Genomic DNA, 24,766 nt, shown 5'->3' on the forward strand with positions numbered 1-24,766 from the left:
ATTAAAAGAGTGTTTATGAACTGTTTTTATATACAGCAAAAAAAGCTCCATTAACAAAAGATATCAGGAATCCATCCTGCACACAAAAAAGAATTAATTCTTATCTGTAGAGACATTCATATTTTTTGGTGGTGTTTTTTTTTTTTTTTTTTACCTCCACACAACAGTTGCCATCCAATATGATGTCCCCCTTCTTGTCCTTTAAATCTTCACTTACATAGTAGGAAATAATATTGGGTTTTAGCACAAACCATCGTTCCGTCCAATTTTTCCTTTTGTGACCTTTTTTCAACATATAGCCCTGTAAAAAGCAACAGATCAGCTGAAATGCCCGGCATCTCTTGAACCACCTGGTCTTCTAGTTATGTGGCTTAAAGGCCCAATAGAGCACACGGAAAAGTTAGCTCCAGGCCCTAAATGCTTCACCAACACACTTCCATTCCTAATACCAGCACACTGCTAATTGTTTAGCCCATGAGAAACTACTCACTGTTCTCCTGTCCAGTTTTTAAGTAACTGGGTTACCTGAAGAACTGAACAATTATTATGTCATTATCAAGTTATTTTTATGACTCTCTGGCCTCTTTGATGACCTTTACTATTTAATTTTCTTCAGTCAAGCACAGACATTTGCCATCACTAAGGCTCACCTGTAATACTTTAATGACAGCCGTTATTAAAAAAGCATGGAAGCATGTGTGGAAGCATGCCCCAGTGACAGATGTAGGCCTGCATCTATGCACTGTAAATCCAGCCTGTTATGGGATATTCTCAGGGACAAAGCAGAAGCACCTCTGCCCTGGGAGTGGCTCTACCCTGCCAACACGCTCATTTAGCTGCACCCCATTGAAGAAGCGATCCCATATAGGATGAGGGAGGTATGTGTATGTTAGAGAAACGGATAACAGAACCATACTCCTGGCATCTTTACTGGATAGGATATGGGAACACTGGTGAAGCCTGGATTTTCCCTTAAGGGAACAGAGTTGTACCTTGATTAAAACAATGCCAAGATTTCACTCACGGTATTTTATTTTCCTTGAAAGATGATCCATTCAACTTCCTATATGAGAAAAACACTTGCAAGCCTTAACAAGACTACTTCAAAAGAAGAAAGAGAAGTCCATACTTTGCCACTGAGCTTTATACAAATAGAAGAATAAAAATTATAATCTTCTGTAATGACAATAAATAGGGCTGGTATCATGACCAAATCATCCAAGTTTGCCTCTATTGAATATTAACATATATAAAATATAAGCTAATACTAAGTGCAGTTATACTAGTAACCCTGTTATACATTATCCAGTGTAGCTATGGCAATTCAAAACCATCTCATGGAAGAAGGTGCACAGAGAATGATACAATAATTGGTCATTCTTTCAGGCATTTGATTTTTAGTGATCTTATCAGGGGCACTGCTGTGACCTAGTCAGTTTTTAATCTAGAGTTTCAAAGTTTGCCAGTGTTCCAGCTATACCTGCCATTTCTGAAAGCATTTTCCCCAATTACTTCCATAATTTTGCCTGACTTCTAACTTCAAAATAAGTCAAACCACAGATGAAACTGAAACAGCTACGTCAATATAGCTATGAACAAGCCATACAGAAAGCATTGTACTCAAAGTATTCCAAATTAAGAGGATGGAAAAGTTGGAAAGGAGACCAAGGAGCACTTTTCTGTAATGGCTTTTAGCTATAGCAATTTTGGGTACAAAAATATGGCAAATACATGTGCTGTGGCATATTTAAGTCAAAGGTGTCTTTCTGCACAGGTCTGAGGGGAGGAAAAAAAAAAAAAAATCAGGACAGTTGGAGAAGCTCTTTTGTTTAAAAAACAAAACAAAACAAACAAAAAAGAAACAACCCCCCTACACATACAGCTCATCAACTTTTCCAGCCAGTTAAACATGGCCAGAGCCAAGGCCGCGCCTATTCCCCTGTGCCATCCCACCCCCTTGCTCCAAAACAGAAATGCACAGAAAAACAGCTTTGTTTGCTGCCTCCGTACTCGAGTCCGAGGTCTGGGTGGTCGCAAGGGTGTGTAAAGGACTCCCGCAGCTTCATTCTTTCATGCCTTACACAGTCTAAGTCATAACCAGGTGTTTTTCCCCTTCCTGACATTCTGAATTTGCTTTCACAGCCAAGTCAGACTGATATTTTCCCCCCAAATTTCTGCAAAATTTTCATCTATTATTTCAGTGCATCAGCTGCTTCTCACCTTCCAAGAGCACACTGACAGCTCCTGGGGATCTTTTCACACCAACTATCACATGAAGGACATGTCTTTCAGCAAACTAAGTATCACAAATTTAATTTTCACTGCTACCCCTCCATAAGCCTTGGACATCCAGGATAAGTGTACAATAAAACGGGTAGTATGACACTTGGCTATGATACGATATGTCATTAATTACCTTGAAGTAATCATATACTGCAATAAACAGGACAATTCTGTGAATCAACAAGGTATCAGGGTACAAGCTGCGACTGAACCAGACGTCTGTAAGTCACACAGGGAACTCCGTTCTCCATTAGGCCAGTGACTGTCCAGGAGGTGCTGGGCCAAATCTTGACACAAACTATTTTTAAGTGTCACGGAACCATTCAAAGGCACTCAGACATCCTTGAGAAAGAGGCCCAGCCACCAAGAGAGGAAAGAAAGGAGACAGTAAAAAAAAAAAAGCCCGGGGGGGGGCGGGGGAAGAAAGACACAATGCAGTATCAAAACTAAAAAGAAATCTGATTTCCTCACAAGTTTCAAGTGGAAGGACTGACCTGACACTGGTTATTTTATTTTCATGGTATTAAAAAGCAGAATGACTTCATTTCACCCTCTACTGACTCTGTGTGTGTGTGTGTCCCCAGCCCTCACCTCCAACAGGCAACCAGCAGTTAACAAAAATAGACTTTTGCATTGTTCTGTGGATATTCTGAAAGAATTTCCTTTGCCAAGACCTTCTGATGATTTCTTCAGAACAGCTTTGGAAAGCCTGCCAAGAAAGCCTTTGTTTCTCTCCTCACCAAGAAGCCAAGAAATCAAAGATGAAAAAATTCTCTGTCAGGTAAAAGTCAGTTTTAAATAGCTCTCTAGGTAAGCTCTGCTGTGACCCCTAGGTCCCTGTGATATTTATACTTCCCACGAAAGAAATGCAGTTTTTAAAGCCATTCCTAAACTGATAATCCAGCCACTGGAAATCTGAAGAAACTGAAGATTGACAGAAGTTTGCTAAGAATATAAAGGCCAGCATGACTTCTTGCGTTTGAGTACAGGTAAGTAAGTTGTAAGTCATGTGGCCTGCTAAGCAGAACAAGAAGGGAGAGAGCTCGGGAGCTCTTCTACATCTTTTTGCCCTGTTGAAGTGGGGCAACTTAGCAAACCTTTCAGCTGGAGCAATACCTTTCTCCAGACCCCCTTGTTTGAAATCTGAGGTTATCATCAGCACAACTTATATTTGCTACAATGTAACTGAAACTAGAAAAAAGCATTTTCAAAGATTGAAGAGTTGTGACCAGTTTAAGAACTGACAGCGTGTTGCAGCTATTCTGTCAGCTAATAAGCAGTTGATACTAGTATAAAAAAAGGCTGTATTTCAAGACAGAGCATGCTTCTTTTACTTTCTAAAAACAAACTCATTCATAATACTGCAACAATTACAACAATCTGAACAGCAGCACAATTTCTCTTTTATAAAAATAAGCTCATATTAAAGAACCCTTATAAGTAATTTACCTAATTTCCCCCTGCTCATTATCCATCAGGTGAAGAAATTTCAGTACAAGTTGAACATTTTCTAATTACGCAATAAATTGTTCTACTTTAAAACATTGGTTCTCTGTGGTTCTTACCTGTTTGAGTACATCTAATATGAGCTCATTAAAGACTTCATTGATCGCCATGGACACCGTCTGTCGGTCCATCCCTTTACTAAACTGCCCACTTCCGATGAGATCGATCAGCTCCCATACAGAAAGACCTTCTCGACTGGTGTTGAGAGAAATCTTATAATGGTCAAACTGCTCTTGCTGCCAGCCTGCTCCCATTGCTTCGGTGAGTTTTTTAAGTAAATATTCAATCTGTACAGAGATACAAACAGAAATTAATCATTTTCAGCAGGCATGGAAATTAAGGGTTTTGGAGCTGTAAACTAAGCTTCTCTAGAGACTATCATTACAGCTAGATTCCTACGTTCACATGTAGGCCCCTAAACGTAGGTGGTTTAATTAGCAAAAATTTTAGGCTCCTGTCTCAGTTGAACTTTTGACTGCCAAGCCCATCCCGCAGCTACTCTCTTCGTAGTAAAGAAACAAAGAATTGAACCTGACAGCCTCTTTTAATATTTCAGATTCCCACAGAACACATGGGACCTTCCCTGCAACAGCTTCCAAACCATGATGACTGAAGTGTGAGAAAGCAAGAAGTTTCAAAAAGTATTCTTGTAGGATAAAAAGCAAACAAATTAGAAAACCTAAGAAAAGATGGCAGTTTGGACAAGAAGTGAAATGAAAAACTACCAAGGTATGATCACATATCTTAGTCTTCACCTGACCCCTCTTCTCTAGCTCTCCAGCACTCCATCACTGGACACAGTCTTGGCAGATGTATCAAGAGAAGTAAAAGAACAAATTTTTCACGTCCACTTTTATTGTTTCCAAAATAAACTCTCCTTTTCCTTTAATCTTTCATCATTCTGTAAGCATTACCGTACACAGGGTAATAACACTAGTCAAATAAACACAAGAATGAAAAAGAGGGAAAGAAGGCTGGGTTTCTTCTTTTGTCTGTTTTTTATGTTGTTTTTAAACTCATTACTGTTCCCGCTTTAAACTAGTTCTCGGTATTTTAAACTAAGCCCATCTACAGCTTTGAGCACATGTAAAATGCTTTTCATGGCTCTTTAAACAAAAGGCTCTTCCTACAAAGGCCTCTACACAACAAAGTAAAAGCCACTCAGTTCTAAGTTACTATGACCAAAGTCACAGGATACCAATCACAGCATTTAACCCAGTTTTGAAGACAGACCAAGCTAATGTGGCCTTCTGCTATTTTGGGTAATGGCTCACTGTTTCCTCGCAGGGAAGCCGACTGCCCTGGGCAACCAGCCAAGGCAGACAGTAAGGCCGCCTGTGCTCTCCCTAAGGGGGAAGCCAGGGGAGAGGGTGCTCAGTAACCCCGCACCGGAGCACCCTCCCGCACCAGCCCACCGCAGGGACAGGGCTGGCCTTTCTCTCCAGCCACCACAAGGCCAGCACAGGACCACTTCCCAGCAGGTCGGTCCACAAAGCTGCAGGCCAGGGCCCCTGCTTCTCTACAGGCATGAGGGATACGGCAGGGTGGGAACACGCTGCCCGGTGGAGGTGGTGAGGGAAAGCACCACAATCCTTTCAGATTCTCTCTGTGCATGTGAAAATAACACGGCTTTCCTTCAGTGCTGCTTTTCTGAAGGTTGATCCTTCAGGACAGTCTGCTCCACTTTCAGTTCACCTATTTCAGGTGTGGTTTTAGAAACACTAAGTGACTCAGGAGTCTGAATCCCACTATCAAAAACGACTGAGGCGTGCAGCTGGTTCATCTCTATTCCTCCGCACTACTTGAAAACACAATGTAATTTCTCCTACAGGTAAGAAAAACCCCAGCTGAGAGAGCCAGGGGATGTTTCACCACAGAATAAATTAACTTTTCAGCTACAGCTTGCGTCACTTTTCAGCTGGTCTAATAGGTTTTTGAGCACCCAGCAGTCTTTACATAAGAGATTTGGGAGTACAAAGAAATAAAGAAGTGCTTTTTCCCCCACACATTTCACCACAAGGACTCCCAGGCCTCAAGGTTTTGATGCAGCATACATGCTAGTTTTGTGACTGCTGCTTCTCTGTCTTGCAACCGGTACAGGCCAATCCCGTCCTTCCCCTCACATCCGTGATCAAGAAACATACTCATCTGGCAAAGCAGTAAATTACCAAATTCACCCTACAGATGCGTGGGCTTTTCTTATTATTTCAGCTCAGTAACTGTTCTTAGTCTCACTCTAGTAGCACATGGACTAACGCCACAGCAAAATGGAGAAGCTACTTGAAAGCCACTGCACAGTCTAGAGGAAAGTTCCAGCTCCGTTGAATGAGCAAGAAGCACATATCTATCCAAGATGTGGCTGTCGTATCCTCCTCGTAAAGACTGTCTTAAGAGAAGGCAGGCTAGCCAGGCACAGAATACGCCTCCAGGGTGGGTACAGAAGTTGTAGAGAGCATTGCTTTTAATTTCAGGTTCACCGAGTAAGGCATGTAAGTATTTTTAGCTCCTCATGCAATTCTTACTAGCAAAGATACGATTTGAAGAGAGGGCTCTGCAAAAGTGGCATTCAAATTGTAGACAAGTGGAACTAGCACAGGGTACAAGGCTTATGGTAATCAGCAAAGATGACTTTCAGCTCTGTGCTGTTCCCGTCTGCCATTTGAGGAAAGCAGCCTCCGGGGAGGGCACACCTGCAGACCCACTTCGCACCCTCCACGCAGGCTGCACGCGGCAGGCAGGAGAGGGTGGCACGGGCCTCCTGCTGCTGCAGTGCCAGGGTTTGCTGTGCGATGGTCACCGCTGCTCATGTTTGACTGTTCACCAGAACGAGTCATAAAACTACGCTTTGCAGTGTTTCCAGGTACAGCTCTGAATTGCTGAAGTTAATACAGTCACATGATAGCATGGAAATTTTAGCATGCCCTCCCAAGCAACCAACATATAACTTTTACTAGATTTCTGTAAAATTCAGTAACTAATTCCTTTAAAAATCTTTAAAATATGCTTTGCTGATTTTAGCTCTCCAAAATCCTTACGTTAAAAAATTAATCCAAGGCTTTTGAGCATCAGCTACCATAAATCCTCAGCATTCAGTTAAAGGCAGGAAGCAGCTTACTTCCTACTCCAGGCAAGTTCTATAGAAAAAAAAACAACCCAAAAAAGCCCTTCACAGCATGCAAGAACAGAAGCATTACAAACCTGTTTCAAAACAAACCTCCTAAAACCTGGATTTGATGAGCTGAAATGAGCTCTGGCATCAATGCAAGAGTAACTTTTTTCCCCATGTTCAAAACACATTCTGCCACTCAGCTCAGTCCCTCTGAACAGCACCAGTTCTGAACTACGATCCTGTACTTTAGTTGAAAGGAAAGCTAAAATAACTGAGGCTTAATTACGTAGATAATATACCTGCCAAATTAAAAAAAAAAAAAAAATAAATCATTAAAACTTAATGAACTTTAACTTTAAAATGTATTGTTCCAAGATTTCACAACCTATTACACTGCTTAAGGCATGCAGCTCTCAAATTCCTTTGGTTAATTATCTCAAAGTACTAGGACTTACTTGCAGACAAAGGGACACACAAAAAAAATCATACCTGAATAGATTTTTTCACTTTTTTGCTCAAGCCATATGAGCAAAATGTATATCAAACTAATGGTCTGGAAAAGAAGCAAGGCAAAACTGTTGGCTAGTACACGTTATCATGTAATGCACTAAAAATAACTCAACATACCCTTTCCTTTAATATAATTTGTACACATTTTACCTTATTTTGGCTATTAGAACAGATTTAAACATTTAAGTCTGCTAACCCCCCACCTGCAAGTCACTAACATGACCACAAATCTCATTAAAGTACATAAAATATCTCATTATTCTAAAATACATTAAGTCATCTTAACTGAAAAAGGACCTGTGCATATTACAATTTAATTTAAAAAAAAAAAAAAAAAAAAAAAAAAGCTTTATTTTGCATTCAGATAAATACATGGCTAACCAAAGTCCCAGATATGTTTTATCTAACATATCTGCTCAATAGCAACAGTGAGTGTTGGGGACGGGTATAAATATGGAACAGTGTGAGGTAAATATAAAAAAGTAAGTTGGATCTGGTAAGCGTGGAAGCAAAGAAGAGACCATTCATTCCGTGCTCAAATGAGGAACCTCTGAGAGCAAACATTTCCCCTCCTCCACAAAGAGACATGTCAACTCAGCAAATAACTGACAAATTAAGTCTACTGGCTCAAACATAACCTACTTTTGTGGTTAAAAAGTAGAGTGTCGAAAAGCAAACGTGAAGCAACGTTTGCTGCTATTCTGACTGGACCTTACTCACTTTCAGATACGGACGTAAAAACACAGGGGGGTTGCTAATGCTACATACGCCAGTACAGACTAACTGGCTCCACAGTATGAAAAACAGCTTCCATCTCAAATCAAGAGAAACATTTCAGCCAGAATTTTGCCAAGAGAAAGCAAAAATAATATAAAGAACAGAGGGTCTTTAACATGAGCTATGCAGCCTGTTTGATACCTTCTTTCAGAGGGCACTTTCTCTTCCCATGTTTCAATACCTATTTGCTTTGCTTTTTCAGGTATTCCTGGCACTATCCTCCAAGGGGAATGAAGTATCATAGATGTTTCACATATTTTTCTGATATACAAGTGGGTCTCTTAGAAGATGAAAAATGAAAAATAATGTCAAGGAAGCCTTTGTGCCCAGCAGAGCAGAGCAGACAAGGCTATTCTGGTTCATGCTATTCAAATAAGGTTTGTGATATTAACAGAGCAGATGTAAAAAGTCTATTCACATTGTACAAAATTCTGTGGAAGTACATGTTACTGGGCAAGAGACATGAAAGCAATTATATCCCCTTTCACAGTCATCATCAATTCCTTTTTTCCATCCCATCAGAACACCACTTACTTTGAAGTCAAATACTTGTTTCTTCCCTTCCACCAACAAAAAAATCCCCATACCAGAATTTATTAAACTTCATGGACAATAACTACTCTGGATGAATAGACTTTGCAAAAACTGTGTTCATTATGCAGTGTGAGCCATTATCTTCTTTCTTTTTTTTTAAAATTAAATTAGCATTAAGCAATATATTAAAGATCAACTCAAAAAACAGTGTAACATATAAACATGTAAATCCCAAGGACAACCTGCTGCATAAGCTGAAAGCTGTCTTATTTTTTGCAGCAATCAAGGAAAAGAGTAGTGAAATGGGAAGAACTGATGCAAGTCACAAGTGACTAAACATCTTTCTAACCATCATCATCAACTTGTAGAGGTCATGGGTCAATTAAAACCCCACACAAGCAGCTTTCATTCTAGTTGTATCAGTTTTGATTTTATTTCTGAATGGCCAAGGTTCAATTCCCACTATTTCATTCACTATATCAGTTTCTGATACTAGAATGCAGAACAAGGAAGCAAACGTAGTCACAAAAAAACTTTTTCTGCAAGAAATACCTCCAGAAGAATCACCACTGGACAGCTTCAGACTTTCACCTCTGCAGTCTAAAAAACATCACCTCATTTTCAAATGCACAGAAAGCCATACAAGGTTTGGACCCTCTTTGTCCTAACTAGGAGGATTAGAAATGCCACGTGTTAATACAGTTGAAGGCTAGAGGACAAGTGAAAAATGACTGTACAAATCTTCTTTCCTCAAGAAGCCAGGCTTAAAAAGCAAAGACACCAAACATGCTTGGCTTACTTAAGTTATGTGAACATTGTATTACAACACACAAAGAGTGTGCAGCTTGCAATGCACATTATCTGCAAGTTTCACCATTAAGGATGGCCCAGAAACACAGCTAACCACATACTACAGCTTTCAGGCGATAAAGCATTCCCAAGGCTGCAGTCACATGTCCAGAAATAAGAAAGGGGAAGTGTTTGGAAACCTTTTTATAAAACAGAAAACGTCTGGTTAAACAGTACCAAGGCACACAAATGAGCCTATAACAACTAAGAGGTGAGTTGTAAGGGAAACTCATGACAGACTAGAAATATTTCTCCTCTTACGGCTACAATTCTCTCCACCTTTCTTCCCTTTATTTTACCCTTCTCATGGAAGAGGTAATGCCTGTGAGAGCTGAAGGAAACACACACTTGGATGTCTGCGTCTCAGATGAGCTAGTGGAAAAGACCAGCGGCAGGGAGCGGAAGGAGCTCCCACCCGGGCCCCCACTTTCCATGTGCAATAGTGATATAGCTGCTTGGTAAAGCTCTGCCTACTGCACCAGGAGGCAATTCTGTTGTTAGCCAAGAACTGTATTAATTCTGAAAGCTGTCCATCACGACTAATTTTAACTAGAGCAATCAAAATACAGCATTGTTTTTCTCCAGTCCATCTGTATGTCTTTAAAATACCACATTCACCCAGTTCACAGAAGTGTTTTACTTTGTGCATAGCAACGGTTCTCACTTGAAAGGGGAGGGAGCTTTCAGATTTGATACCATTTTGCATTTCCCTGGGACACGAGCATCTTTGCAAAATAGACATTCATGGATCTCTGTTCCTTTCCAACTCTGCTAACTGCTCTAGCTGCCCACCAGTTGCCAGCGGAAGCTACACTGGAGCCAAAGGCGTTACCAGCTGAGCCCAGTGCCCTGCACAGCCACCAACTCCTGTCCCTCTGTGACCTGACTTCTCCCCATAAGATAGAGAGATCCTCTCAAGCTTGAAGTCACATCCCAAAACTGCACACCCCAACCCAAGCCCTTCCCCATGCTGGATTTTACTAACCTTATTTCCCTCAAGTGCAGGGCTGCCATCTCTCCTTCCACAGCAGGTAAGGAGCGCAGGCCAGATGCTGCCTCTGGCTTTCAGCCTGGCCTCTGCTAAATGAGCAACTTCTGGCCCTTGCATCACCTCTCCACTGCTTTCCAATTCCCTCTTTGTAACTGCTTTCCTCACTTTGCTCTTTCTAAAGCTTTCCTCAGCCTGTGTCTCCAAAACCTTTCCAAAGTAGCCTGTTTTCCCTTCTCTGGTTTTGCTGCAGCTGTTCCCAATTTGCTGCCCATTCAACACCTGGGCAGGGAATCAAGACCTAACACTTTGCAGATGGGGGTAACAGCCCCACCACAATTAGCTGTCTACTATGAAAGGCCTAGCACAGCAGCACTAGCGCAAAAGTACACAACACGGGCAACAAGGAAGGACAGCAGCCTCAATCTTTAGTCAGCGCAGTGCAAAGAAGAAGAAACTGCACCCAAGCAGGAGAATTTGCCAGAGATGAAATTGTTCAAATGAGGGCAGAAGCCACTTATCTAATTTGAAAGAAAAAAAAAAAAAAAAAAATCCGACTCCCAAGCAGGTCTCGAAGAGCAGCTCCTCCAAGGAGGAAGAAGAGAAGGCATCATCATAGCCACATGAAGTTGTATCAACACGTTCACTGGAGACCTATGAAGTTCTCTCTATTATAACCTTCCCATCCACAAGATGGGATGCAAAAATCTTCAAGGGATCACCCTTCCAACCTGAGAGTAGGAGACAAGTTTCCTAGTTACTTATAAAGGGGAAACAAAATCTCCGAAACCCAAAAGTCTACGAGGTGGAAGGGAGGGAGAAGGGGAAACAGCTGGATCCCACACAAAGGACTCCAAGCCAGAAACTGCAGTAAATTAAGTGTCGCAATATTCTCAGCCAACAATAAGAGCAACAGACAAGGCGGGAAGGAAAGCTTGCTCCCTGGCTGGGAAGCTATAATCACCCATGAGAGGTTTACGTTGCTCTCACCAAAACATAAACATCACAGAATAGTGATGCTTCCATCACCCTCTCCTCTGTTCTTCACTTTGCAAAAATCCCCTCACTTTATACATGACATGCAAGCCATTTTGTAATTAAATGACAGGATGCAATATAAAGTGGTGAAAACTGTATCATCAAGCTTTATTATGAACTCAGGAGGCATCAAAAGTAAATGGAAAGAAAAATACCATTACTAGGTACCAGTATGATTTTGAATGCTATTGAAAAGCATTATTTTCAGGTAGAAATTCTCAGCACTAAGACAACAACTACAACTTCGTACAAAAAAATGTTTTGCAAATCTAGAGTTTAGATTTAACATTAAAAAACCCCAGACTAAGAACTTAAAAGGCAGATATGAAAGGTAACACAGAGAAAAAGCAAAACTGACCGAAATTGAGACTTTGCATCTTTACTTTTGGAATTTTGTGTAAGAGGGTAAATGAGTAAATATGGAATTTTCCAGAAGCACAGAGAACCCACGGAGGACCAACACAAACCAGAGTGTGTTCAACAGACAGCATTCCTCCACTGGCTGATTACATTACCTGTGTGGTCTAAGGCAAAAGGTTAGAGTGCATTGTATACGATAAGAACAGAGCAGCCTTTCTTTGTCAGGCTCTATAACCTTTCTTTGAACAGTATTGCACAACTTAAATCTTGCTGTAATCAAGGAGATGCAGACACAGATCCACCCTAAGAATTTTAAAAATACTCCAAGTAGAAGAGCAATACAGGTTAACCCTGGACATTAAGGATGGAAAGGAAAGCAAACAGCAGCTGCTATGAAATCTGGAAAACCTCTTTTGGGCTCGGAGCCAACTCTGCAGCTCGTCTCCCAACAAACGGACATATTGCCATTACCTGGCATCAGCTACAGAAAGCAGCACGAATCTGGAGGCTTGCTTGGTAGAAGGGGAGCAAGCGAGCAATGCGAACACCTCAGAGCTGGCAGGTCTGAAGCTTTTAACCATGCCAACAAATAAGGAGATGCGAAATATCTACCCTCAGGAAAGCCAGGCTGCGCAGTGGGGAACACAATGACAAACCAGAGACGTGGATTTGAGTCCCAGTTTTGACACTTATTAGTGGCTCTGACCTTCTACCAAAGCCAAATCTGGCACCATTAAGAAAGGAGCTGTCTTAGCTTTTATAACCCTGATCCCCATCTCCCAGAACTGACAGAAAAACACGAAAGCAAGAAAGAAGACTGTCCCATTTCTCATGGGAATATAGCATGCCAGGTAGAGCCCTGTCATCACCAGTCTGGCAAAAACAGAAGCATTGTACAGAGTGAAAGTCTCCTGCTAAAAAGTGAACAATAAGGCAAAACCAAACAGTTTATTTTGATAGGGGAGTTATCTGTACTTTATGGCTTGGCACAACAGCTTGGAGTCCAACAGTTACGTCATAGTGGCATGTCAATCAGAATGTTTTGACCCCTGACTGTTCAACAGTTTGCAAATATTTATTAATCAGTACTCCAATGCTGAACTGCAAACCCCTGAGATTTCTGTATACAGCTTTGCAAGAGATTATTTACGCATACAGTTCTGATCTTTCTGCTTCTTCCCCTGCGCCTCCCCAAGGGGAGAATTGTGAAGATACCGAAATCTTGCTTTAGGGTTAAAATACCTATTAGAGCGTTGCCCATACTTGTTCATGAACTTAAAGTATAAATCTCTCTGGCATTATTCCTTCAACCATTTTAAGCAAGAGTGCTCAGGTGGTGGCTGCTTTTGATCAGAAACAGACATCATCAGAAAAGTTCGTACTTCTTCTTTTCATCAGGAGGGTAACATGAGACTGAAGACTCATCTTGCAAGTCATGGTAACACAGAGGAGAGGGGAGAATTTTTTTTCAGAATCACACTGATGTACTAACTATGCAAAATTTTAATCACATATAAGCAAGCGCAGTGATTAAAGATCACATACATGAACTACTCATGAGCGAAGCAAGAACCTCAACAGCTCCGAGTGTTGGTACTGGAGCTAGTCTCCCCAGCACCAGTCAGTCCTCACAAAAAGTAAAATAAGCTATTTACTGGAGGGCAAGCAGCACGTCCCATTTAATCCAGGCTGTTTAAATGACAGACACATACAGCCATCAATATCTAAAGTATCCTGTGGGAATCCCTGCATATGCACCCTGGAAGACAAAGAAAAGCACCCGAGGCCTTACATTATTAAAAGAGGGGAATAGAAGTTTTATATTAAACAATTATTTTCTCTTAAATCTCTAGAGAGTAGCAAACATTAACATAGTTCAACTGGGACATTAAGCAAACCGGTGTTAAACAGCTTAAGTTTTTGTTTCTTACCTCCTCGGGTACAATGATTAAAGGGTATTTGTCCTCTGATAAGAAGTTAAAAATAACCCACACTTTAAATGCATCTTCATCACTAATCAGCAAAGGACTTTTAGAGAGGTTCTTTTTAGCGCAGAGAGTCCAGCACATCCTGTTGAATTCAACTTTGTCAAAATTTCCTTGAACCTAAAATGAAGAAATTGAACAAAAAAAATTAATATGCACGAAATGGCACAGAATAACAGACAGACAAAGTTTAACAGGCTAAGTCATACAAAAAGCACCAAGAAAATTCTCGTTTGCAAGAAATTTCAAGGCCCAAAAAGAGCATTGTAGCAGCCTAGTCTGACTTCCTGCATGGGGTCAACTAAGGAATTTCTTCCAAAAAAATCTACATCCAACCTCCAATTTCTGGTCGACTTAATAACAACCTGACTTCATGTGAAGGAGGCTACACTGCATTCTGCGTTCCCTCTGGCACATTAGCTTTAGCTTCCAAACCATCTTCGTAACTTAGTTCCAACTGCCCTTCTATTGCACTGAGTTACTGAGATTTTATATAGCAAATTTGAAAACCATTATAGCCAAACTACATGTGGATATGCTGAAAGCGATATTGGAACAATAGCTGGGAAAGACCTTTAATATGTTTTTCATGTTACTCAAATGTAACTCTTGTAGGATATTCATAAAAATGTAATCATTTTTTCCTTGAACGCTAATCCACTTAAAACCTTTCATTTTTCTGACTTGCAAATCTTCACCTTATTGATAAAAAAAAAATTCCTCTTGTTTTCATTACCTAGCAACTGTACATACCCATCTGTGAATTATTTACATATGTAAAAGCTTTCATTTCCTCTATTTTCTTTTTAAACCCTCATTTATGTTAGGGATTAAACCTATTTATCTCTCTACAGCTTAGCAATGCTATTTCTTTGCCAACACGTAACTAATAAAGCCATGTTCTGCACTGTAATGGAAGTCCCTTGAGATTTCGGAAGGCATGTCTAAGAAACAGGTTCTTCTACCTCTTGTGGTAACACCACCAGTAATGTTCAGTGACGTTTTCTTATGATAAGCCAAACCATGCATCTTAGATGCTTCAAGGACACCATTGCAAACTGTATGATTTCCTATCCAGTCTGGTAAGTGGTCAAATATAGTGGAGGGTGAGCCACAGTGGCTAAGTCAAAGATAGACTAAGGAAGTGGATGAACTGATGAGGGTAGAGGAAGAAAGAGAAGAAAAAAAAGAAGACAGAAGTAAACAGGAAACCAACCCTATGCCAAGAACCACTTTACAGTACAGTTTCCAGGACTCAAAGTGAGACTATGAAAGAAAGCCATAGACTTTGCATGTCCGCAGAGCAGGCCACCAATGTAAGTGACGATGCAACAGGCTGGCTACAGGCTACAGCTCTCCTTTGAAGAAGGTGGAAGCTGTACGAGCTATAGCTGCTATAGCCACAAGCTCAGCATTCTGGTTGTTCGCGCAAGAAACATGGGTCTTAAATGAAACACCAGTTAAGCGAACGAACACCCTTTGGAAGAAGGACTAGAAGCCACGTTTCCTTCTTCCTTCAATTTGCCAGTGCCTCATCCCTTGGCTACTTTTGCCTGTGTTTTTTCCTGCCTGTCCTCCCCACCCTGCCCAATGAAGCTTGACTTCTTTTCTAAAACAACTTCACCCACCCAGATGATGATCAGTTCCATCTTGGAAATGTCCTAGTGGTTATGCTGCTCCTGAGGAAGATGCCAACAGGGTGGGAAATCTCCTTTCCTACAGCTACCACGTGGCAAGTGCTTTAAGCACTATAAATAAGGTGGGATGCTCCACGAGCAGCTCACGTTCTAAAGCGTGGCAGCAACCAATGGCCACAGGAAGATGGGTGGAGAAAGGCATGGGCCCTGGCCGGGATAAAGCAAAGTGTGTGGTTTCTGCTCACATAGCAAAGCTGGATCGGTTGCACCTCAGAAACTCACGTCAACACCCAAGTCACCTACAGCACGTTACTGCCACCAGGATTAGGCAGCAGCCAAGCAGGAGGTTTCAGGACCATTTTGGCGCAGGGGACTAGGTCGCGCTGTGCCAGAGGTTGCACTTTAAACATGTATGTCCTTTTTTCAGAATCCAGACTTGATTCTGAAATGGACTTCATGGGACCCAGGGGGCATCCAGAGCAGAGACACTGTTTAGAAATTATCCAGGAACAATAATCAGATGAGCGCACAAGTCCCGGCTCTCAAAATAACACTGATTTGCATCTGTGGTTTTTTTCTAAATGATCAAGCTCTCTGTTAAACAAAGGATATAATCACAAAATTGTTTTGGGGATATTGGGAGTCGGGAATGGAACTAGATATATAAAAGACACCTACCTTCCCTTTCTAAGAAGTTTCACAAAATAATCAAAACAAAAATGCAGCAAAACAGATATAATTTTCTAGATCATTAATTTCTACTAATATGCAAAGTATAATCTACCATCATCGATATCCTATCAAATAACTCTAAAACATAAGGAAATACAGAAAATATTTGCCTTAAGTACCAGTGATCAGATCAGTTCCAAAAATATAACAAGCACTGGCAGTGTAAATGGCATTCACTAAGTTGTCTGGAAGATGAGATAACCTGAGGTTTAGGACGATGTCCTCCTTTGTCTCCCCCACTATGACTCTTCCCTGCTATAAATAATGCACGTTGTAAAATACCATCATTGAAAACGAAACACTTTCAATTGGTCCTAAAAGACATGCATTGTAAATAACGGACCATGCTAAAATATGGTTATGAAACCAAGTAAAACAAATTATGAAGACATTATACTAGCAAGCGACAGCTCCCTCCTGAAAGGGACACTTGCAGAACAAGAACAGATTTTGTTTCAGATGCAGGAAAATCCTAGATACATCTGTCTACTAAGTAACAAGCAGCACAACACTAGAAATCATCAATAAGGCAATACTAATTATTCAAACTGTTTATTCAAATTCCCTATTTGGATAAAGGAAATTAATTGCAATCAATTTGCCTCATTAAACTACCAACTTCTGCCTTTCTTGATGATTCCTTGGTTCTATATAAAGAGGCTTTATTACAGGGTAACACAGGGTAAGCCAGCACTAAAAAATATAAGGAGCTACATTTAAGAGCACAACAGAAGTTATGTCAAAAGCTTAAAAAGTCCTCTCAATAAAATTTAGGTCACAGTTATATATCTGTTTTAAAAGAAATCTAAGGATTCATTCTTTAGATATTTTACGCAAAATATCTTGAGGTCAAAAAAAAAAAAAAATCTCTTGAGCAGGCTGCTCTTGCTCAAATCAATTAATTCACCAGAAGACGTATGACTGGAAATTGAGAGAACTTCCTCTGTATTTGGGGGTATAAAGCACCAGTCCTTCTTTAGTAGCTTTGCTTACTAGCATAAATTAATAGCATTTACAATCACCCCATCTAAAAGAACAGATTACGCTTCGGAAGAATGAAAAAAGAAGGGGTTTCTTGTTCGCTTTTTTTGCTTGTTTATTTTAAACAAAGGAGACATGCTATGAACCAGTGACTTCATCCCACTGCATGTTGTCTTTTGGCACTGATGTAAAGTCATCTCTAAAAGATGAGATGTCACAATCAAGATTTTTCCAGTCCACAAAGATAGCCTTCTGTCTAAAGAATTTCACTAATTTTTAATAGTACATATCTAAATTGTTTACAAGCATTTAGTCAGGATTAAATGACATGAAGTTACAGATAATTTAATCCTGTTCATTAACATTTTCATCTTTTAAGATGAACTAATGGTATGGGTATATCAGGCAATTATCGGAAGCCAGATCAGCGTATGAATAAAACAACACAAGAAACTACATGCAGTCATGCTCTTTCCTTTCATGAGAAAGCAAGGTAGCTTGTCCTTCATTTTTTCTATGGGACACAAAGGTGACCCAGAGTAGCTAAACACTGTAAATTCACACCAACTTGCTTATGTAGCCAGCTCTTTAATTTTCAAATTAAAGTGTTATTTAAATGCAACTGCTCCTCATTTCCATAACTATTCTTCCTATAAACACTCTTTAACAATAAAGCATATTTATATTTGAAAAAGCCTTCCATCTCTATCTTTTTTTTTACTTAATGGCTTGCTGCTGCCTGCAAATGGTATTAACAAAAAACACTGTTGTTCAGACTCTGCTACTGTAACCCTTCGGTCAAAATAAAGTAAGGGCTTTTCTTTTTCCCCAAAATTTGTACACAAACTGCTTGGTCTCTGTTGAATCTCACAGGAGCTCAGCCAGCCAACACTAAGTGGAAATGAGATCACAAACTTCTTAGGGACAACCAAGACATTAAGCGGGTACCTTTATATGTATTAATGGCCAACAACTCCCACGCATGAAACAGAACACTATTACTGAGTATGAGAGAAACACAGACTAGAGCGGCAGAGGAGCTGACAAGTCTTAGGCTAGATATATGAAGCTTCTCCTGCTTCCAAGCTGCCGGAGTGCATTATATATATACATCACATTTTCCACCAGTATTAAATGTAGATTAAAGAAGCAGCAAAAATCAGCAAATCAGGCTAAGGAGTTTGCATAATCTGCAATTGATGCATTGGACTTTTCAGCAGCACGTCAGTTCAGGACTTCTTAACATTATAAAAGAAAGAAAACATCTATGTATCTGCAGCCACAACATCAAAGTTTGAGGGTTTCTGGGGTCGGCCGCCAAGCGTACGAGAAATCAGTGGTATTGAAGCTGATATGTTCGCACTGTCACGTGGGCTGGTGTTTTACCATCTAGACAAGTCTCTCAACAGAAGTTGTCAGAAAAAAAGGAGGAAGGTCGTTTATTTACTTTCAAAAATTTCAACTTAAATCTCAAACGCACAGCTCCCAGACCCCAGCTCTGACCCAGTGACTACCTGCCTTAGAACAAGATGGAGAGGAGAATAGGGGAAACCCCGCTGGCTTTCCAGAGCTTCCCCCAAAACAAGGCACAACAGAAGACTGAGGAGTGCTCATACACGAAAGGAAAGAACTTGCAAGACAGAACTTAACAACACTCCCTAATGTCATCCACTGTAACTATTTGAAGGGATCTATTTATTAAAATACCTTGTGAATAGACATTAAAGATATTTTTGCCCTTCCCGTTTGCAAAGGAATCTATGACAATATTCTGTTATAGCCGTAGTATAAAGTGGGACAATCTATAGCTCCAAGACACTTCCAAATGAATTCAAGCTGAGGTGCTTTATTAATATGAACACGGTTCTGCATGAACACAGCTTAGACAATGACCCGATGTAACAGGAAATAGAAACCAAGGAGAGAAAAAAGAAGTAGAGAACAGTGCACCCTTCCATTTTAAGGCACAGGTTCTCCAAAGTACCCGCCCCATCACGACCCCCGACAGGCACACTCACAACCAGAGTGTCTTCACACCAGCATGCTTCCTGCAAGCAGAAGTCTACTATAAAGACACTCTAAAACAAAACCTGATACAGGGAAAAACAGAACACAAGAATTCAAAACTTACCTTTTCCAAGATGAATTTGTTTAGATAAGGCATGTAACCCTGATTGGAAACTGGTCCTTCATCATCGTCCCTAAAGTGCTCTTCCAAGGCCACCGGGTCGTGGGGAACATTTAACACTGTGCACAAGTTGTGAGAAAGGACCTAAGGATAGAAGATAAATCAATGACACTGCTGTTGGCCTTAACCATGCTACGTTCCCTCCAGAGCAGACCTGTGATTCGCAAAACCATGCACAGAAAGTGACACCTTCACGTCAGCCCAAGTTCTGCCCTGCGGATTTTTGTCAAAAAACAAAACGTAATTAAAAAAGTTGACTCCAAGGATTCGATGGCTTCAGACAGTCACACATTTACAGAAGCAATGCCATCACAGATAGGTCCATTCCTACAGAAGTGCAAGCACAGCTACAGAAGCTACTCTTTGTACACATATGCATTTGAAAACCAAGAGAAGCATGCAGAAACACCAAAGTAATATTTACAGAATGAAATTAGATAGCTGCAACAACCATGGAAAACAACCACAAACACCTAGCCTTTGAAACTGTATTTACTATCTAGTGAAAACAAGTAACGAGGAAAACAACTCAACGTGTACCTTTACAAAGAAATGACTGCTCAAACTAAAGCATTAACAACAGATTTCTTTCATCTGCTTGCTTTTGGGTTGCTTCTCAACATCTACCCCATGTTTCAGTTAGCAAAGGGAAAGCAATGTTATAGAAAGGGGAAGGGTTTAGACGTGCTTCTCAAATTTTTATTTTAAAGAGGTATTTGCATGAATTATGTCAAGAGTTTAACACCCACCAGCACTCATGTCTGTTCTTGAGAAATGACCTTCAAGAAGAGGCTACACGCTTGATTAGTTTTAAGGAAGTACTGAATTATTGAAAACTAACTGGTAGCCAACGCATCTCAACTTCTTCAACTTAGGCCGAGCTTTGCACACACAGACTAACGCCTCGGTACCAACAACAGGAAGGCAGAGCCTGGGTAGCAGTCACTCCTGTGCCGCCAGCACTTTCCTAAGAAAGGCAAGGCACCATTCTTTTCGTTGTTCACACTGTCTCGAGTCAGATCAGCCCTGTGACACACTGCCTACCGGGTCTTAAACACGCTGTCACTCGGGAGCCCTCTCCCCTTGGCATGATGCAGAGTTAAGCCTCTGAAGACCATGTACCAGCTACAGGAACTGGGTTAAGGATTTAACTTCACATGCCCAGGACTGGTCTGCATTGAAAAAATGTAACTAAGAACCAAAGGCAAAAAATACACGTAAAACAAAATTAGACAGAAGTAAAACAGATTGCATCTTTTGAAAAGGCATGCTCCTTGTAGTATTTTTTTTTTTAAATCAACAACTAAGCAGGACAGACTGCAACTGAATTTTGGCATATGTTTTTCACTATGCAGCATAAAATTAAAAAAACCAGACCCAAATGATGCAAAGAGAAAGCAGTAAAAAAAAGCGCAGAAAATTTATAAGCGGGTCTATTTAGGTGAGTAGAACTAAAGCGGTTGAGATGGGGTGGCTGCAAAACAAGAATTGAAAGTCTGAAGTCGTCAAAGCCTAGGAAATCAAACCTATGCCACACACTTAAAATGTCTGGGCTTCCCTCCCCCCCCCCCAAAAAAAAAAAAAGTACATTTACTTTTCTTATGTATGATAAGGAGACATGCAGAGTCTAAGCACAAGTTAGCACAAAACCTTACAAAGATAGCCCAAGATGCAAGTTCAGTTCAGAGGAGAATTCCTCTCTACATACCTCCAAAGTTACACTTTCTTTTACAAAAGCACACATTTCCACAAGAAATACACATTTTCATTGTCTTATGCTAACATTAAGCCACAGGAGCTAACCAGGTGCAAAAGTTTAAAAACAGAAAAACAACAGCATCAGCTATTACAACAAAAGCTGTATTTCTCAAAGTAGCAAATCAGTACTTAGAAGTTATCACATTTCACACTACCCTCCATCAACAGTGTACTTCCCTTCAATCTATCCTTATTTTTAACCACCATGTCAAATCAAGTATTTGAGTCCATGTGATTTACATATGGGGGGAAAAAAACGTACTATCATGCGTGTTTCCCCTTCTATTTAAGGCTTCTGTTGTTATTTATAGAAGACTGAGGGATTCTTGAATTTCTGAGAAATAAAGATGATCTCAGTTTTCCAATCAGACTGTAGTTGCTAATTTTATAACTAAAAAAATACTCAGCTAATAAAAATATTCTAAAAGCATAACTGATTTAAGCTTATTACCAAAATAACTTAAAAGTCTCAATAAAACACTTTCTCATCATGTCTTTTCTACATGTTTCTCTTCTTCCTTTTTTGGCCTTCTTGCTGTGCTTGGGCTGTCAGAAACCTAGGTGGTTTCCACATCAAGCAACCAATTTACCAGGAAAGAATTCCACTGTCAATAATTTTCTAAGATCTGCCTTATCTGCGATCTCTCCTGTGCCCAGTGCTCTCTTTTCATAACTCAGGAAATTCCTCAGCGCCTGCCAAAGCCTGCCATTCTCTAACACGGCCAAGCGCCAGCTGAATTCTTCAGTTGCAGGGTAAGCCTGAAAAATTCTGCACTGAGGTCTCATTTTGTTTTATTTGTTCTCTCAAATCACATTATCTGGACCATGTTATATTCTATTTTAATGATCAATTTAAAAAAAAAAATCTAGCTGAGTATTTGGTTAATTGGGGTACGAAAAATCGCCTTGCCTTGCAGAAGCTCCGTCAACCATGAGGAAGTTTTGCACCAGTAAGGATTATTCCCCTCGTGCCCACAGGGTTGCTAGGCAGCTTTTTCTTTCAGCACTTATTATGCTCTGGGTGCCACATTTAACAATCTACCTTCATGCCAGAGCCAACTCCCACCCCAGGCCAGAGACTCATCTCTGTGCTGCGGCAAATGGGTACAGCAGTGGTCCCCAAACTGTAGTTCATGAGACTGTACAAGTGGTCTGCAAAGGGTTCACAAAACCAGTGCCCTCTGGGCGCAACTCTTCCATCTTCAACGAAAAGTTTCGTAAGAAAGATGCCTAGTGGTGCCCAGGGAATACTGAAGGTGTTCAGCTCTAAATATAAATAACCGGATGAAACAAGCAAGCTGAACACCAAAGGCCGTTACAGACTTTGGATTTACTTTATTTATGGCCAGTCTCATGCTGCTTTACCTGGAGTGCAGATCTCCAGCCCAGCTCTACTCTGCCATAGCTGCTCCCCTCTGAGCTCTCATTTTCTAAAACATTGATCTTCCAAAACGTTAAGCACGTGTTGAATTGTTACCATCTGAGTAGTTCCATTTAACCTTGCCCATAAAAGTGATCTGCGTTTCTAAAGGGAAAAGGAAGATCTGCTAGACTAACTTACTGCTCAGCGACAAAAGTTTGGCCCAGATGATAGTAGGAGCATTAACAGGGCAGACTAATCCTACAGTGGCTACTGTCAGTTTCTTCAGTACTTTTTTCTTTTTCTTTTCCATCTTTCAGGGGGGTCTTCTCCCTCCCCCACCTCCTTTTAAGATTTTAAAATGTTGGCATCACAGATCCCGACAGCTCCATTCAGTGGCTTCGTGTGAATTCATTCCAAGACATTCTTGGCTCATCTCTCCCTGACATCCATGTCAGCAGCTAGCCAGCCAAAATAAGGCTACTTACAAGTACTCTCCTTTTCCTTTTTTGACCAGTGTGGAAACCAGCATCATATATGCCCCTTGTCATAGGCACAAGGTCTTTTCAACCAGGGTACAGCTTAAGCATAGTTTCTTGCATCACAGCATCTCCAAAGTACAGCTTCCTTACCCACTCAGGTAGCAAATGCTCCATTCGGAGTCTCATTATTTAACATCAGGGTTAGTGCAGCAACCTCTTTCCCAGTCGGACGAGCGTATTCAAGACCGCCCTCCATCAGCTCAGGTTCCTGATGCTAGAGCCCTTCGCCCACATCACCTCTCCATTCCTTCTCCCTTGGACATTCACAGATCCCTGGTCACCATTTTCGACAACCTCACCCTTCCTCTTGCCTTCATTATCAGCACGCCGCCTTTGGCCCCCAATCACATACTGGTGCCAGCCTGCATCTGTCCAATTGCCAAGGGAGTTGTCTTTCTGCTCTGCAGCTAGCAGCCCTTAGGAAGAGCTCCCAGTAAACATCTTCCATCTACTGCGTCCTTCTACATCTTCCTTGAAACCTGAAGGACAAAGGTTAAATGGGCTGCTGATCCACTGGCCGCTGCTCCTCTCACACACAGTATCATGGCCCCGTCATTTCCTAATGCCCCCCACTTTTGGTCTACAAGCTGCCTTGGTTTGCCAGCTCTTCTGGAAGAGGGGCATCCCTCCCCTCGCACCTTACAGACACGATTCCTCATGGCTACCCTAATACAAACGCTTCTGAGTCCGTTTATAACGTCAGAGCACAACTCTCTCATAGTGAGTCATAATGACTAATTTCCTACCATCCTTCAATGTTGTACAAAGTCAATTGTCCGGCTGGGGTCCTGCCCACTCGTCACAGGCTCTCAACCCTTCCAGTGCCTTGCTACATTGTTCAAGGTCTTCCTTTCCGTTGAGACCATCCCTCTTGCCCCCGATTACACCATTCTTCCTCTTCCCACTGGCCACTGACTTCCCATTTAGTAAAAAGGCAAAACAAAGATAAGAGGTATAATAATCCTATAACATCCCAGATATGATTAAAGACCGGTTTAAATTTTCTAAGCCTGACTAGTAACTTTGGTCACCCACATATTATGGGCCCAAACGAGACTGTATTTTCACGAGGTGCTCACTATCCACGTCCTGCAGATATCACGCCAGGAATCCAAGACTTTGAAAATCCACCCCAGAACAGCCAAATAACCCCACTGCCTAAACAGAGATGAGTCACAAAGCAATGTAAGGAAGAGCTTCCAGACAGAGTGTAAAAACTACTTGGTATGTCTGCTTTCCAAGATCCAATCATACACACATACTACAAGGAGTATTGCTGGCTGCTAAGTCTAACTACATTTAAAACCATAGTGTTTCAAGATCCGGATGAAAAGCAGACTCAATGTTGGCACATTACAGGAACTTTTTAAAAAAGTCAATTTTAAAATTGCAGATTGCAAAAAAGACGAAATTGGATTTAAATATAGAAAACCAAGTACTTGCATGTAGCTCATGCTTGAACCACAACAGCAACTATAACTGCATACACAGAACTTATACTTCAGCCTTGATATATCAGCGTTTGAAAGTGCCGAAACACACTGACAAAATAACAACTGTGTCCATATTTAAAGGTGTAATTTAAGAACAGAATACACAAATGTTTCTGCTGATGTAGAAAAAATGTAA

General features: G+C 40.9%; 1 protein-coding gene across 1 annotated transcript in view; it reads right to left on the minus strand.

Moving 5' to 3' along the window:
- The window catches only part of SWAP70 (SWAP switching B-cell complex 70kDa subunit), a gene marked incomplete at its 5' end in the record, with an annotated part of 30,585 nt that extends 11,024 nt beyond the window's left edge, over positions 1 to 19,561 (minus strand). Inside the window, 4 exons of the mRNA XM_009581063.1 lie at positions 155 to 301; positions 3,849 to 4,076; positions 13,886 to 14,059; positions 19,421 to 19,561. Of these exons, the coding sequence (XP_009579358.1) occupies positions 155 to 301; positions 3,849 to 4,076; positions 13,886 to 14,059; positions 19,421 to 19,561 (690 nt within the window). The remainder of the gene's footprint in view (positions 1 to 154; positions 302 to 3,848; positions 4,077 to 13,885; positions 14,060 to 19,420) is intronic.
- Between the last annotated feature and the right edge of the window lie 5,205 nt (positions 19,562 to 24,766).

This window comes from Fulmarus glacialis, unplaced genomic scaffold (assembly GCF_000690835.1).
Source record: "Fulmarus glacialis isolate BGI_N327 unplaced genomic scaffold, ASM69083v1 scaffold11417, whole genome shotgun sequence".
Classification (NCBI taxonomy): domain Eukaryota; kingdom Metazoa; phylum Chordata; class Aves; order Procellariiformes; family Procellariidae; genus Fulmarus; species Fulmarus glacialis.